The 15,661-nt window shown below is 37.9% G+C and overlaps 1 protein-coding gene across 2 annotated transcripts in view; it reads right to left on the bottom strand.

Moving 5' to 3' along the window:
• RAD21 (RAD21 cohesin complex component) overlaps window positions 1-14,883 on the bottom strand; it is a 29,832-nt gene extending 14,949 nt beyond the window's left edge. Inside the window, exons 1-4 of one of the 2 annotated variants that reach the window (XM_042972875.1) lie at window positions 14,802-14,883; window positions 6,916-7,090; window positions 2,023-2,152; window positions 756-855 (exon numbers count right to left, since the gene is read on the bottom strand). In XM_042972875.1, the coding sequence (XP_042828809.1) occupies window positions 756-855; window positions 2,023-2,152; window positions 6,916-7,059 (374 nt within the window). In that variant the 5' untranslated portion in view covers window positions 7,060-7,090; window positions 14,802-14,883. Of the gene's footprint in view, window positions 1-755; window positions 856-2,022; window positions 2,153-6,915; window positions 7,091-8,218; window positions 8,346-14,801 lie in introns of those variants that run through there. The other variant, XM_007075572.3, reaches the window with a different exon arrangement.
• Window positions 14,884-15,661: the final 778 nt, after the last annotated feature.

A 15,661-nucleotide genomic window follows, 5' to 3' on the forward strand; every position in this document is an offset into this window, starting at 1 on the left:
ACTAAATCACATGGAAAGTTATAGGCACATTCCCTGTCATGGTAACAGCTGGATTTTGGGGACTTGAGAAAAGAGAAATATACTACAATATTATGCTAGAATGGTCATCTCTGTACAACTTTCTCAATTGGATGTTGTGACAATGACCCTTTCTTGCTCTTTAAGTTAGCTTGGCAAAGAGGATAACTATAGATAACTTTAATATATACCTCCAGAGAAAAGTCATGAACCAATAGTTCATGTTTACTAATATCCTTATGTAAAGCACAAACCTGGGAAACTGTTTACACAAGCTTTGGCCTAAGCACATGTGAATTCTATCTTAGCTTTGTTAAAGTTGACATCTGTACGGTTTTCTTACAGAAGAAACAATTCTAGGTTATATGTTTCATATTTATACATTATCCTAATTGAAAGCTTATACATTTGAGCCTCATGTTAATTTGGTGTCAAAACATTCCAAGGAAGGGGCGCCTGGGTGGCTCAGTCGGTTGAGCGTCCAACTTCAGCTCAGGTCATGATCTCACTGTTGGTGGGTTCGAGCCCCGCGTTGGGCTCTGCACTGACAGCTCAGAGCCTGGAGCCTGCTTCCGATTCTGTAACCCCCTTTCTCTGCACCTCCCCCCTTGCACTGTGTGTGTCTGTCTCTTGAAAATAAATGTTAAAAAAAAAACATTCCATGGAAAACTATACATTTGGAAACCAATAATGTTATTCGTAGACCAAGTCAACAATTAAAAGAGGGAGAGACATACTCTAAGTCAGGCAGTGGCTGATCAAAGTCATGAAATTCTTCAGGTAAGGTAATAGCATTGTAAGCAGCTTCTCGATTTTCTTCAGGTAGGTCAACAACACCTGGAAAGGAAATGGTAAGCTTGAAGGCCTGGTTATATCACAGGTTATCTAGGGATCAGAGGAAGGTAAAGTCAGTATAATCTCCTAAGGTTATAGTCCCGAAAGATTGATAATGTATGCAAAGTACCACCAAAGCTCAAGTACTTTTGTTTTTCTATACTCATAAGCCAAATTACTTGCTTTCCAAAAAAAGTCAAAGCACTAATAATGCATTAAAGTGGTAAGTCTTGAAAAGGACATGACAAATAAACATTAATAACAGTTTTCTTCATAAACATGACATTTATGAAGAAGGGGAATGACTGGAAAGGAACACCCTAAATATCAAGAGGAGTTGGTTATTTTAGGGTAAGTGGGATTACATTATTTTGGTTTTCCTTATATTCTTCAGTGTATGCTAAAAACGCATTGCTTTAAATAAGAAAAAATAAAAAAGCATGGTTACTTAAGCAAAATGCAATTATCTACATGTTAGAGATCATTTAAGTACCATAGCCTCTACCTAAACATTTTGCTTTTAAATAAAATCTTAGATCTCAAAGATTTCAGTTCATATGTTAAAATAAATTGAAGTAGTAAAACATAATCGGTAAAAACTACCATATAAGGCATCTCTTCATTATTTTAATTAGAATAAAATTCCATCATTGTTTTAAAAATTATAAAATGACATATGAAGTCAGATAAATATCATAATTATTATCTATGCAGATGGAAATTTGGTTGCTAGAATCCAGTTTTAGAGCCAATCACTACCTAAAACAACATAACACTATAAAGAATGTTTAATAAAAGTCTCAAGTTAAAAGTGAATTTTAAGAATATGCTAAACTTATTTGGGAAAAAAATTTTAAATCCTAAGATTTTCTTAAGTTACATTTAAAAAATTCATGTAACAATCAGCTTTCAACGTTTCAATTCTGACTCAGTTCTATGTAAGATAATGAAAAGGCATTTAAAAAGGGGTGACTGCCATAATTCCATATGTACGACTGAAGTGGGTTTCTTCCCTTGAACCACTGCCTCTCCAAGCCTAGCCCTGTTTTTGAAAGGTTCCCCTGTATTAATATTAGAACAAAACAAATGGAACTAGAATATAGGTTTTGCAATTTTTCATACTGCATGAGAAAATCCAAGGTTAAAAAAAAAAAAAAAAGTCAACAATACCTGGCCGAAAAGCCATCTTTATCTTAATGAATGCTTCATTACAGTCTGCAAGGAGATATTTGGCTTTTCTGTGATAGATTCGAACTACTCCCAGTAAGAGATGTCCTGATGTTCGGAGCGCCATCTTCACCTAGGAATAAAACATTAATTTACAAAGTTATTTTTTTTGGTTTTAGAGGTAATCATACTTCAAAGCTTGTATTCTGTGCAATTGATGGGCAGTTTTCACTTTCTCTCTTCATACTTTTAATCATTAATTATTTGAAGTTACCTTATAAATCACCTATAATTATTTTACTTGTGCCTTACCTATAAATTTCGAGTATCTGTATTGACCAGGACTAGACTAGCAGTAATTCATGAGTGAACACAGACACAAAGGAAGCTATGCAGCAGGTACCAAGGCATCCCACAGACTGCCATCATAAGCACATTAAGGAATGTGTGGCGCTTTTGTTTGCCAATCCAGAGCGATTGCTTCTTGCTAGCTAGCTGAACTCTATTTTGTCCGGGGAGTGAATGTTCTCAGCCTTGAAGAACTCTTTCCTCTTTGCTAATGCTTTTTGAGTGGGCACATAACCCAGTTTAACCAACAAGAAAAAGTATAAAGTATGTCAGCTTCTGAGAGAGATTTTCCCAATACGAAGAACGCCTCTCTCTTTTTTCCCTCCTGTGTTGTGAGCAGTGGGGTTTGGAGCTGCTTGTAGTCATGAGGCTGTAAGTACAAGAACAAGAAGCCAACAGGAGACTGGTGAGTCCTTAGATGAATGACATCATTGAAAGAACTCAACTAAACCTGAATCTTCCTATCTCTAAACTTCTAATTAAGTGACTGTTAATTTCTTCGCTGTTTAAGACCTTTTTCACTGAGTTTATCGGTTGACTGGAAGGCATAATAACAGTTGAAAGGTAATGGTAACCCACCTTTTTTTTTTTTGTTTACAAGAAAATACACTCCTCAGCCTGTTTTTTTTTTTTTTTTCCCTTTCAAGGTAGATCTCAATCAATGCTTGTGTGGAATGAGATGCAGTAGTTGGGAAAAGAAAGCACAGTAAACACCGAACTAAACAGCATGATTCACAATTCCTCTAGCTAGAATATGGAAAAGTTTTTGAGAACAAGACAACATGAACTCAAACTTTCCCAGATTATTTTCCAAATCATACCACAGATCTCAATTTCTAAGGCAGCAAAGAAAGCTGTTAATTATTTGCTTCAAATATAATTAGTATGTTACTTATAAAATGTTACTTATAAAATGTTATGTTACTTATAAAATGAAACACTGTATTTCTCAGTTATATATGTACTGTCTATAGCAGCCTAGGATTCCATTTACAAGGACTCTCAGGCTCTGTCTTTATGGCAATTTCACATGACTTACAACATAAATTATAAAAGTTACTGCTATTCTTAGTATATCTAAAATTAAAAATTTGTCATCAAATCCAGGACTTATCATCCTTGATATGAAAAGACCCAATTAAAACACTGTTCCTAATGGAAAGAATCTACTTTTATGATGTGGTCTTAGAAAATTTAATATTGACTGCACCTTTACCTAAGAAAGGAGGAAGGATTTAAAATTAAAACCCACTGCATGCCATTATCTTGTAAAGAATTGGAAACTTTTTAAAAAGGTGGTGTTTGGGCAAAAGATTTCTTTCTGGATGAGTTTGGTTCAGAGTTTAGCAAAGAAGTAGGTAATATGAAGTATGGCCATTTTTGCTGTTGAGCTAGCTCACGTTAAGAGTATAGGTGTAATACGGAACACAGGCTATGTACCCAGGGAAAGCTCTACAGAGGTTACCAGTGGCTGTTCAAACAGAGGAGTGTCGGGAGGGGGCAGAAGCCACAAGGTTACAACTGAGCTGTATGTCTGACGCTTGTTCTAAAATCCCTCACAAGAACTGCACAAGAGCAAACAGACATTTTTGAGTTAGTACACCTGTGGAAATATATATTCTTATCAAAATAAAACAATATCAATCATAAAAACCCACTTAGACGGGTGCCTAAGTGGCTCAACTGGTTGAGCATCCAACTCTTGATTTTGACTCGGGTCATGATCTCACAGTTTGGTTCCTGAGGTTCATGAATCAGAGGCCCACATCAGGCTCTGGGCTGACAGGGCTGAGCCTGCCTGGAATTCTCTCTCCTTTGCTCTGCCCCTCCCCCACTCACACATGCTCTCTCAAAATAAACATTGAAAAAAACCCACTTAGAAATGGTTTTTAAAGTAAGTTGTTCTTTCTCACACCCTCCACAGTTTTTTACATTATTCTTGAACTGTATGCCTTACTTTGTGGCAACTGCTACATACCTTCACGTATCAGATTATCTTGTATTCTTTTGTAGTGTCCCTAAAGGTGTACAAAGTACTCTGCACATACTATGAAAAAATGTTATCCTTCTAAGCCAAATCACCCTTAATATTTGCTTATGGGTGTTAAAGATTAGTCACACATATCAATTTCAAGAAAAGAGCTCAACTTCTCCTTTTTCCATTCACTTCTCTCAGTAAGCATACCTATGAAAAGTAGAAAACCTCATATTCTCATACAATTCGACCAGCAGTGCAAACTGGTACTATCTCCCCACAGAGCAAACTATTAATGCATATCAGAAATATACCACCTGGCCCATCATTTATCTTCCTAAACATCAACACTAAGGAAAAATTTACAGATGGGAACCAAAGATCAATGAAAATCCAAGACTGGTTTTGATGTATCCTAACCTCACATAGTAAACAATCTTGAGTCAAAAAAAAAAGAGGGGGGGCATCTGGGTGGCTCAGTTGGTTAAGCATCCAACTTCGGCTCAGGTCATGATCTCATGGTTTGTGAGTTCAAGTACCTTGCCTGGCTCTGTGCTAACAGCTCAGAGCCTGGAGCCGGCTTCAGATTCTGTGTCTCCCTGTCTCTCTCTGCCCCTTCCAGGTTCGTGTTTTCTCAAAAATGAATAACAACAACAAAAAGTCCACAGATGTGACCAAAAGATTTTGCAAGCAATGTTTATTCAATGGTTATTTTTTAAAAAGAGGAAAATAAACCTGTAGTCCTACCAAGTAGAAAAATCTTCGTAATTTTAATGGTTGCACACAGTACAGGACCAGTGGAAGTAAAATTCAAAAAATTAGGAAAAATTATAGATTATTTAAAAAAGACACTGGTAAAATAAATCATGTATAATCGAAACAATGAATTACAGGTCTATAATCTTTTATGTTAAATCCTTGGGGCCAAAAGTGTTTTAGAATTAAGGTAATTATGACATATATTAAGACATTCCCAGGATCATCTAGTTCAAGCTGTTTCCAATAATCATTTACATTAGTAGTTCTACAGTGAACATATGAATACACAAATGACCTGTTTCTATGTTTTGTATTTAAATTCTATGGATAAGAGACCATGACACTATACAATGCAACCATGAAAAATGATGGTAAAGTTATGAACAGAGCTTTTCCTGAATGTAGTCTTGTTATAAAACATATAATGCAGTTTGTGTATACATGCTTATGTGTAAAATATATGCACACATTTTAAATGCATACCAAAATACTAAAACTTTCTCTAGGTGGTAGGACTAGAGGTCACCTATTTCCCTGTTAGTAAACTTTTCATTTTATAATTTTTCACTTTACATCTTAGAAATAATATGATAGAAATTTCCTTAAAACCAATAAATGCCACCAAATTTAACTCTAAAACCAGCCAAAATTCTGTAGACAAGTGGAAACTCTGTAATTTAGCTCTCATTACACATATAAACTTTCACTTTTCTCTCCTAAAACATATCCTCTCCCACACGACTTTTCTGAACAAGTCTTTTCTAGATCCCAGCTTTATTCATCTGAGATCCCCTTGCTTCTTCAGCAATAAAGAACTACCCTTATTTATTTAACACATCATGGCAGCCAGCATCATTCAAACTGCCAATTCTAAGAGTAGCTCTCAATGCGGTCCAGACAGCTGTATCTGGACTATTTTCTCGACAGGACAACTAGAGCGCATATGGGTTAATACAAGGTCCACAAAAGGACCTTTAAAACACAGACGTAACGTGTGTGTGTGTGTGTGTTGTATCATATTTAAGGACTTTTCCTTTGAGATTAGTCCTTATACATTTTGAAGTCAACGTTATCTCAACAAAGTGTTAATGATGTTAATACATGTAATTGTGTATGTTGTAAAGGTCCTTTCTTGGCAACACAAAAAAACATGGATTATTTCTAGTTACACTGTTTGTGAAATCCAAGGGTGAAAACCACTGCCTCAGAACAGTTTCACAGGATGTTAATAAAAGCTCCTCTAGGAACAGAGCCGTAAACAAGGCAGATAAGGTAAGGACATTCATGAGGCTTCCATGCTAGTGGGAGACACACAATAATTAAATATTTAGGGGAAGAGCACAGCAAGTATAAAAGTTCTGAGACAGGGAAAAAGCTTGATATCTTTAAGAAACAGCAAGTAGGCCTGTGGAGCTGAGGAGGTACAAGAGTTATGGATACTATTTACTAGATGGCTACAATAATTAGATCTGATCCCTACAACAGTTTCTAATTAAAGGGTCCTTATTTTGAATATTTTATAAATTCCCAAATTAGAAACACCTATACACATGTTTAAGTACAAAAACATCTAGAAATATATTTGGGTAGTGCCTGATCTCACGCTGATCTACCATGAAAACAGGCAAATGAAAAGATCTGTGCACTTACAGAATTTTTAAAGGGAATAGCATACCAAACTGGAACTCTGGGTAATCTAGAAATTTTTCTTTGCCTCCAAAGAAGACGTAAACCTAAAAAGCTGTTTTACAGAATTGTTTCACATATCAATAAACAATCTACAAAGTGAATAAAAATATCAACAACAAACATACCTTTGGTGAGATGATACTCTCCACACTGCTCTCTAAATTACACTCAAACACATGGGCTTTGGTTAGCTTCTTATCCCAATGGGCCGCTAGCCAAATTTTGGCCAGAGGCCCTCTCTTACTGAGAACAAAATGTGCGTAGAACATTGTTCCGGCTGATTATGAAACAGGAGGAAATCTGAAAGGGAAAAAAAGTTAATATAACTACCATATGAAAACAAACATTTATCAAGACATAGAAGAAATATGAAAATAAAAGTTTCCTATTCTTTTAAATATGGAATCATGAAAGGTGGAACAAAGTACAGTATATACATTTATGAAAACAATCTACTGTGTTAGTTTTGAGAGGGCAAGAAAAAGACCCCAAAATAGCAGCTGAAAAGGGACAAAAGAGTCAAATCATTTTCATACCCAAAATAAAAGGGCCATTTTTTTTTAAAGTAAAAATTGTCACCAGAAAACTCTTTTCCATTTTGAAGTTCCATCAAGTGTTCATTCCATTCCTACCCTGATCACTAACTTGTGGAAAAGAGTCTGCCTCTGGCCAAAAAAAAAAAAAAAAAAAAAAATTCTTTATTGCAAGAAAAGTATGTCCAAGAATACTCAGGAACAGATATTAAACAGTGTGTAAATTTACATTTTTAGAACCCCATTAACAATGGATTCTCAGCTAGATGCTTTATAGGATAATTGCTACCTCATGACAAGTACTGTGCTAACAAGTATTTCATATTGTACCAGATAAAAGTAGGTGGGTTGGTCCACCTTTACAGGTGAGTAGTTTAGAAAAGCTGAGGCTTAAACAAGCATTATATATATAGTTTTTCCAACTCAAGAACTTGAAAAGCACTTGTCCAATTATAATTTAAACACTAACAGGACATTGTATCAGGACAATGATACAGCGTAACATTTATCTTATGACTGAAATAGTCTTAGTGGAAATACAAGTACACATTTTTCTTTTAGCAAGCTATGTGTTGATACAGAAGGAAAAAAAAGGCACCCTAAAAAATCCAGTTTATAGAGTACATTAACTGTGTATGTTTCCTTCATTTACTGTGTTGATATTTCCTTTATTTATTTACCCTTACATAGAAGATTAAAAAAATCTATTTCGCCAGATGAATTTCTTTAAAATGTCTACGACTACAATACGATATACAAGTCATGTTTTTACAGAAATAAACTCAAGCACACCCATAGCACATGAAAAGTACATAAACATTTTTATAACATTTTTTCTCTTGAAATAATTATAGGTTCACAGGAGTCCCAGAAATAGTAGAGAGGTCCCACTTACCCTTTAACCAGTTTCCCCCAATGGTGACATCTCACATACAGTATCAAAACCAGGACACTGACATTGGTGCAAGTGTATGTATAGTTCTATGCCATTTTATCACATGTGCAGATTTGTGTAACCACCACTGCAAGTGAATAAGATACAAAACTAGTTCATCAACACAAAGCTCTTCCTCTCTATCCTTTTTAATTGTCACCCCCATTCCTTCCTCTCTACCATTCCTAAGTCCCAGCAACCACCACTCTGTTCTTCATCTCTAATTTGGTCATTTTGAGAAGGTCATATAAGTAGAATCATATAGTATGTGACTTTTTGGATTCAGCAGTCTAACACTCTTTTTGAGATCCACCCAAGTTGTTGCCAGTTATCAATAGTATGTTCCTTTTGATCACTGAGTAGCATTCCATGGGATAGAGAGGTACACCACTATTTGCTTTGTCAATCACCTATCGAAGGACATTTGGTTGTTTCCAGTTTGAGGCTGTTTCAAATAAAGCTGCTATAAACACCTGTGTATATAGACTTTTGGTGAACAGAGTTTTCATTTCTCTGGGGCAAAAGCCCTGAAGTATGATTGCTGGGTAGCACGACAAGTGTATGTTTATTTTTTTCATGTTTATTTTGAGAGAGCACATGCATGTGCATGCAAGCAGGACATGGGCAGAGAGAGAAGGAGAGTGACAATCCCAAGCAGGCTCCAGGATGTCAGCACAGAGCCCAATGTGGGGCTTGATCCCCGGAACTATGAGATCAATGACCTGAGCTGAAATCAAGAGCGGGATGCTGAACTGAGCCACCCAGGTGCCCCTGTATGTTTAGTTTCAAAAGAAACTTTAACATCATGCCTATTGAAATTCTTTTGAGTTTTTTTTTATAGCCATTGACAAGATTTTTGTAACATTTCTTTGGAAAAGGCAAAGGAACGAGAATAGCTAAGACTACTTTTTTAAAAAAGAATACAGTGGGATGAATTTGTCTAACCAATTTCGAGATTTACCTAACAGCTACAATAGTCAACATTGTGTGGCAGAAAACACACACACACACACACACACACACACACACACACACACACACCAATGAAACAAGACAGAAACCCAGAAATAAATCCACATAAATAACTCCAACTGATTTTTCACAAAGATGAGGAAGCTTGACAAAGGGGAAAGGACAGTCTTTTCAGCAAATGGTGATTGGATATCATCCACAAAATATGAATCTTGATCCAAACCTCATGCATTATATAAACAGTAATTCAGGGGTGCCTGGGTGGCTCAGTTGGCTGAGGTCCAATGCTCGATTTTGGCTCAGGTCATGATCTCATGGTTTCATGGGTCTGACCCCCGCACTGGGCTCTGCATGTGACTGCAAGCTGGCTATGCAGAGACTGCTTGGGATTCTCTAGACTCTCTCTCTGCCCCTGCTGTCCCTCTCAAAATAAGTAAGCTTAAAAAAAAAGTAATTTAAAATAAATCACAGACTTAAATGTAAAACTATAAAATTTTTAGAAAAAACCAGAGGGGAAAACCTTTAGTACCTAAACCTTGGGAAGAATTTTTAGACAGGACACCAAAAACATGTCCCATAAAGGAAAAAAAGGTAATAAATTGGCCTTTATCAAATTAAGAAATTTTGTTATATAAAAGAGTTCACTGAGAATGCAAAGATACAAAATGGGGAAAAAATTGAAAATGACATATCTGACAGGAACCTAGATCCAGAATAAAGAATTCTAAAAACACAAGTAAAAAAATCTAATTAGATAGGTGCCTGGGTGGCTCAGTTAGTTAAGCGTCTGACTCTTGGTTTCGGCTCAGGTCATGATCTCAGAGTTTCCGGAGTTGGAGCCCCGCATAGGCTCTGCACTGACACCCTGGAGCCTGCTTGAGATTCTCTCCCCCTCTCTTTGCCCCTCCCCCACTTGCACATGTGCACTCAAGGACTCTCTCTCAAAATAAACTTTAAAAAATCTAATTTGAAAATGGGCAAAAGAAATGAAGAGAAATTTCACAGAAAAGGATATACCAAAGGTAAATAAGAACCAGAAAAGATGTTCAACATCACTAGTCATTAAGAAAATGCAAATTTAGACCCACGAGATATTACTGCACATTATTAAAATGTAAAATAAAAAATAATAGCAACATCAAACGTGGGTGAGGATACAGAGAAGCTTCACCTCTTATACACTGCCAGTGGGAATGTAAAATTTAGAATTAGCTTAAAAAAAATATCCAGAGTAAGTTAACTCCAAATTTTCAAGTTTTTGCAGAGACTGTAAATTTTAAAATGAGAATCTGTAAATTTTATAATGAGAATTTTGCTTATTGTATTTTGAATTAACAACTGTATCCATTCTTTCCAGTGTTGTACAGGAAATATATATTAGTTAAACATATTATAGGCAAGAGATTTCATGCCTGTCAAAAAAGTTTGAAAGGGTAGAGGGTGGTGGTGCAAGAGTAATTCAGTCAGGTTTGCCTCCTTTCCATTTTTCTATTACTTAATGGCAAAGGGTCCTGAAATTTTCAATCGCTGAACCAGATGTGTCCAGAGGATCATTATTAATTCACACTAGGAAAACTGTTTCAAAAGAAAACAAAAAACAAAAGACAAAAACAGGCTTCATCAACTGCCCAATGTTGTGAACTCTCTTAAATGTGACTAAGGAATGTGAAAAGTAGGAAGAATTCAGATTAAACACTCTACGACAGAATTAAACACTAACTCCTCAAGTGTATCTTATATCCTGCTCAGCAGTATTTTATATTTCCAAATAGACTTCCCATAATCAAAGAGAGCCTATGTTGCAAAGCAATGCTTTTACTCTAAGCCTTAATGTTTGTTAGCCTGAAAATTAAGCTGCCTCTACAGCGCTATAAATAAAGTCTACAGGATTTTGTAGAAATCCAATATGGCAATGTGTTCTTAGAAATACAGTTGCTGTCATACACAAGAAGTCCCAATTTTCACTATAGAAGATAGCTGTATTCCAAACAAATATCTCCTTAATATTTAGATTTTAGAATACTGCCTGCTGCATAACAACTACTAAATACGTGCTTAATGAATAAGGAAATGAGATACACCAAGTGATCTCATAATTGACATATGTAAAAAATTCTGGAAATTTTAGAAACTAAAACTACTGGCACTTTTCAACAGGTGTCAGTAACTCATGGCCAGGACTTAAGCTGCTAGTCAGAGTACCATGCCTAAAATATCCCAGTTATGTGGAGGCAAAGATTCCTAAATAGATGCTTTCTTGGCATGGGATGGGGTAACTAAAGCAAAGTGGTGCGAAAGTTATTCTGGGAAACAATTAGCAAGAGGAAATCACCCTAAAAACTATAGGACGTCTGAAGCACAGTGGTAGATCAACAACTGGCTTATATCTAAATAAAGTACAATCTTTTGAACAATCTTTTTTCTTAGTATTAGCATACTTTAATTAAAAAAAAAGTTGATTAATCTCTGTAAATGTTGAAAATTCTAAGTCTGTTAATCCTTTGTAAAAGATCTTAGCATAAAGCCTGTATTTGGTCTGAGAGGATAGCTTACGCAATTTCAGGATTTCTCATTTTTTTCTAAAGCAGCAAACTTTTTTCAATATAGCCTAAAAAGTAATTTAAGTCTAAAGTGAAATGACAAATCAGTATTTTTGAACATATTTAGAAATGGAAAAAATGACAATTTATGATCTTACAAAAAAAGGCAAATTACAGCCTTGTTTCTACAATGTAGATACAATGTTTCTACCATGATATTAGTCATTATGATATTTCACTCATCTGTTAGAAAGCAGGGCAGGACAATGGTTGTATAAATTGGGATAACCTCTTTTAAGGGCAATTTGCCAACATCTTATGAAAATCTCAAACACTTGAAATAGAAACTGCACTTCCAGTAATAATGCCAATGGCATACCTTGAGATATATAATAACAACAAAAAATGTTAAAAACTGATGTGTCCATCCTTTTAACGACAGTCATGAGGTAAGTACCAGCCCATTTTACAGATGAGGAAACAGAGAAAATGGACAATGTACCAAGGTCATTAGCATTTAATGCAAGTGAAACTTGAATTTCAGAGCTCACACCTCTAACACAACACTGTGTTGCCTTGCCAGCATGTCTTTTAACAGCAAAACATTAGAAATAATTTACCTGGCTGCTAATTAGTGACTTTTAACAAATTAATACAGCCATATAACAGAATTCCATGCAGACTTAAACAATGGTATACATATATGTATTCTTTAAAGGAAGGCTCTCTCTGTAAGATATATTTAATGCACTTACATAAATTATCTGTGGTGTACAAATGAAACTGATGACACTGGTTACCTTTGGAAAGCGGGTCTGCTGGGAAAGTGACACCTATCTTTTTGTACTGTTCGACTTTAACTTGGAACATACACAAATATCACCCAAAGTAAAAACTATTATATTGCAAGTCAAGACACAATCCTGCTTTGCCATTAACTAACAAGTTAAGCTGCTTAGTCTGTGTGGTTCATTTTCACAAACTATAAAAACCTGGAAGGTTGAAATTCAGTGATTTACTAACCTTGGAAAACATCTATACCTAAAACTCAGATAAGAATGTGATGATCTCTGGAAGTTTGGGGGCTGCCTCAGGAACAGAAGTTATTTCCAACCCTGCACACTAGAGCTCCCCACCCTTCTGCTACTAACATTCTTTGAACAACAATTTTACAATCAAAAGGTCCTAGATTCAAATTCAGCTCCCTCCTGAGTTGTTCTGTAATGGTTAAAAGTTATTTAACTGAGTCTTAGCTTTCACATCTATAAAATGAGGATGTTAACCAAAAAGGATGAGAATGAAACAGAACAGCAAACTAGCACAATCCTACCGGGATGTAAATAAACAGTAAATTTGAAAAAAAATCTCACAGCAGAAAATAAAAAGCATGATCATGCCTAACAATCTGACATCCCAACATTTAAACAAAATACACAAAACCTTTATTTCTTAAACATTAGAAATTTCCCTTCTGCACCAAACTATGAAAGATAAAATTTTTTCAGAATACTTTAAACCTACCACTCTAAGTGAAAAACAAGTGTAGAGTGTACTAATGTGTCGTCTTTATAAACAAAAAAGTTATTAAGGTTACTCTTTACCAATGTAATTCTGACTTGTTTATGAAAAGCACTATGTCCCTTAGTTATGCACTGCTGTCACCTCAACAATTTACGAACTGTTAAATAATTTAATCACTGGTTACGGTATATGTCCTCATCAGTGTCTTTCTAAAAATAATTGTAAATTGCCTCCAACATTAAAAACAAAAATAAATTTAAAGACTCTACAACTTAGGAAAGCTTCTCCAGCCCGTCTCTAAAATTCTGCCGATTCACACAGCTCATTGGCATTTGCATTCATTTTTAAAAAGAATTTTTTTCTGGATTTCAGTGATGATTCTAAACAGCATTATGAGAGCAAATATTAAACTTCGCTTGCAAAGAAAGCTGACAGACATAAGCCTTTACCAGAAATCATTAAAAGCACTAGCGCGGTTTTGCACCCTTAAGACAGCGTTACAATCATAGGGTGGGCAGACAAACCCTCCAGCGTTTCCTTCTTCCAAATTTGAAAGAATGCCGCTAGGTCTGGCACCACAAGTAGATAGTGTCACCCCACTCTATCACAGCAGATCAATCGCAAAGACTTTCTCAGAAAGGAGAAAGACTTCAAGCATTTGTCAGAAACCACCTTCCCAAAGCGTCTCTACATCAATTATCAAAACACTCAATATCCCTACATCAATTATCAAAACACTCAATATCCCTAATCATTAGAAAAGTAGGGTGGGGGGGGGGACCAATTATGCTAATTTCCTAAGAATCAGAAGCAACTTCCCTTGGTCTCGTTTTCTATTGGTCTGTCCAGTGTGTAATATTCCCAACGTAAAATATTTCCTTAAAAAAAGGGGAGGGGGAGCAGCAGCAATCCCTGGCGAGGGGCCCGTCGCCGTGCTGAGTCCACAGCGCCCGCGAGGGCAGTGCCCGCACGTCTCCGACCCCCCGCACCCAACCTCGGCAGACGGTTGCTGCCCCACCGAGCTGCCACCGCGGGCGCCGACCCGCCGCCGCCGCCCGCCCCGCGTCTTCCTAGACAGCCATTTTTGCCCGAGTAGGCGGCCCAGTCCCAGAGCGGGCTCGTTCAAACCTCCTCCTTTCCCTCCAGGACCCAAGGTTTCCTCTGCCTCCTCCGGGAGACGTGGCCCCCGAGGGACTGGAGGAGTAACGGCTTTTTCGGCCTTGGAACGGACCAGAACCATTTGTTACCAGACAAGCGATAATGCGGGCCCAGGTTGCGCGGGTCCTGGCCGAGGGCGGGCCCGGGGAAAGAGGCCTGGGCAGGCGGCGCTGCCGTTCCAGGGCTCGGAGGGTGGCAGCACGGCCACCGTCCCGGGATACGGCGAGTGCTTTCCTCCCTCGCTCCCCCCCCCCCACCCCCCCTCCCCGAGCCCGGCTGCTAGGCGGCAGGACGGCAGGGAAGGGGTAGGGGGAGGGAGCCGGAGGATAAGAGGGGCCGGCCGAGTATCTTACCTTGTACTCCGCCGGGAGCTGGGCGGGCTGGGTGGCCTGGGGAGGGGAAAAGGGTCGGGGGAGGGGGCGGGGAAAGGGGGGGGAGCCCCTGTGAGGTGTAGCTTCGGAGCAGCTCCCGCCGCCGCCACAGCCACCGCCTCCTTTCCGATTCACTCAAACAAACAAGATGGCTGCCGTTACGCCGCGGCTCTTCCTGCCGCCCAAATCCTCGGTTCAAATCGGCAGGATGTTTACGGTCAAAATGGTACATATGCGCCTGCGCAGCCAGCCTAGGACCCAGAAGGAGCGGACGCAGGCGCAGTGACCATTTCCTCCTCTTTGGACCCCGCCCTCTGGTTGTGCAGCCCCGAACTAAGCAGGCGCTAAGGTGATTTTCTGGCCAGAGCGTCTTCAAGAGTTGAGAACCTGGCAGATAGCGCACGCGCAGTGCTTGCCAGGGAAGTGAATCCCTCCCTGGCTTTTACCTTTATTCTTGCACTTGTTTTAGAGGGAAGAGCTATCGTTGTTTGCCACGACACAAAAACTCATTTTAATGGCTCTGTAGCGACGAAAGTAACATAAAACCCTTAAACAAGCTCCATAAAATCTAAGGGTTCAGTCAACCTAGATTTATAGATAGTTGGGGTACAACAGAGATAGAACCTGCCTCCATGAAGCTTTCAGTATAGCTAGGGAGGGATTTTTAAATTTTTAGACATGCCTGTGGCACAAAAAAAGTCAAATATACAAGGAGACCCAAAAGTAGGGCAGTTGGGAGTGGAAGAGAGGTCTTTCTTGAGGAATTTTGCAGCTGGGATGTGGAGGTTGAGTCCCAGGAAGAGAGAACAGCATGTACAAAAGTCCTGTGGCGGTAGAGAACA

The sequence above is a fragment of the Panthera tigris genome, chromosome F2 (assembly GCF_018350195.1).
Source record: "Panthera tigris isolate Pti1 chromosome F2, P.tigris_Pti1_mat1.1, whole genome shotgun sequence".
Taxonomy (NCBI): Eukaryota; Metazoa; Chordata; class Mammalia; order Carnivora; family Felidae; genus Panthera; species Panthera tigris.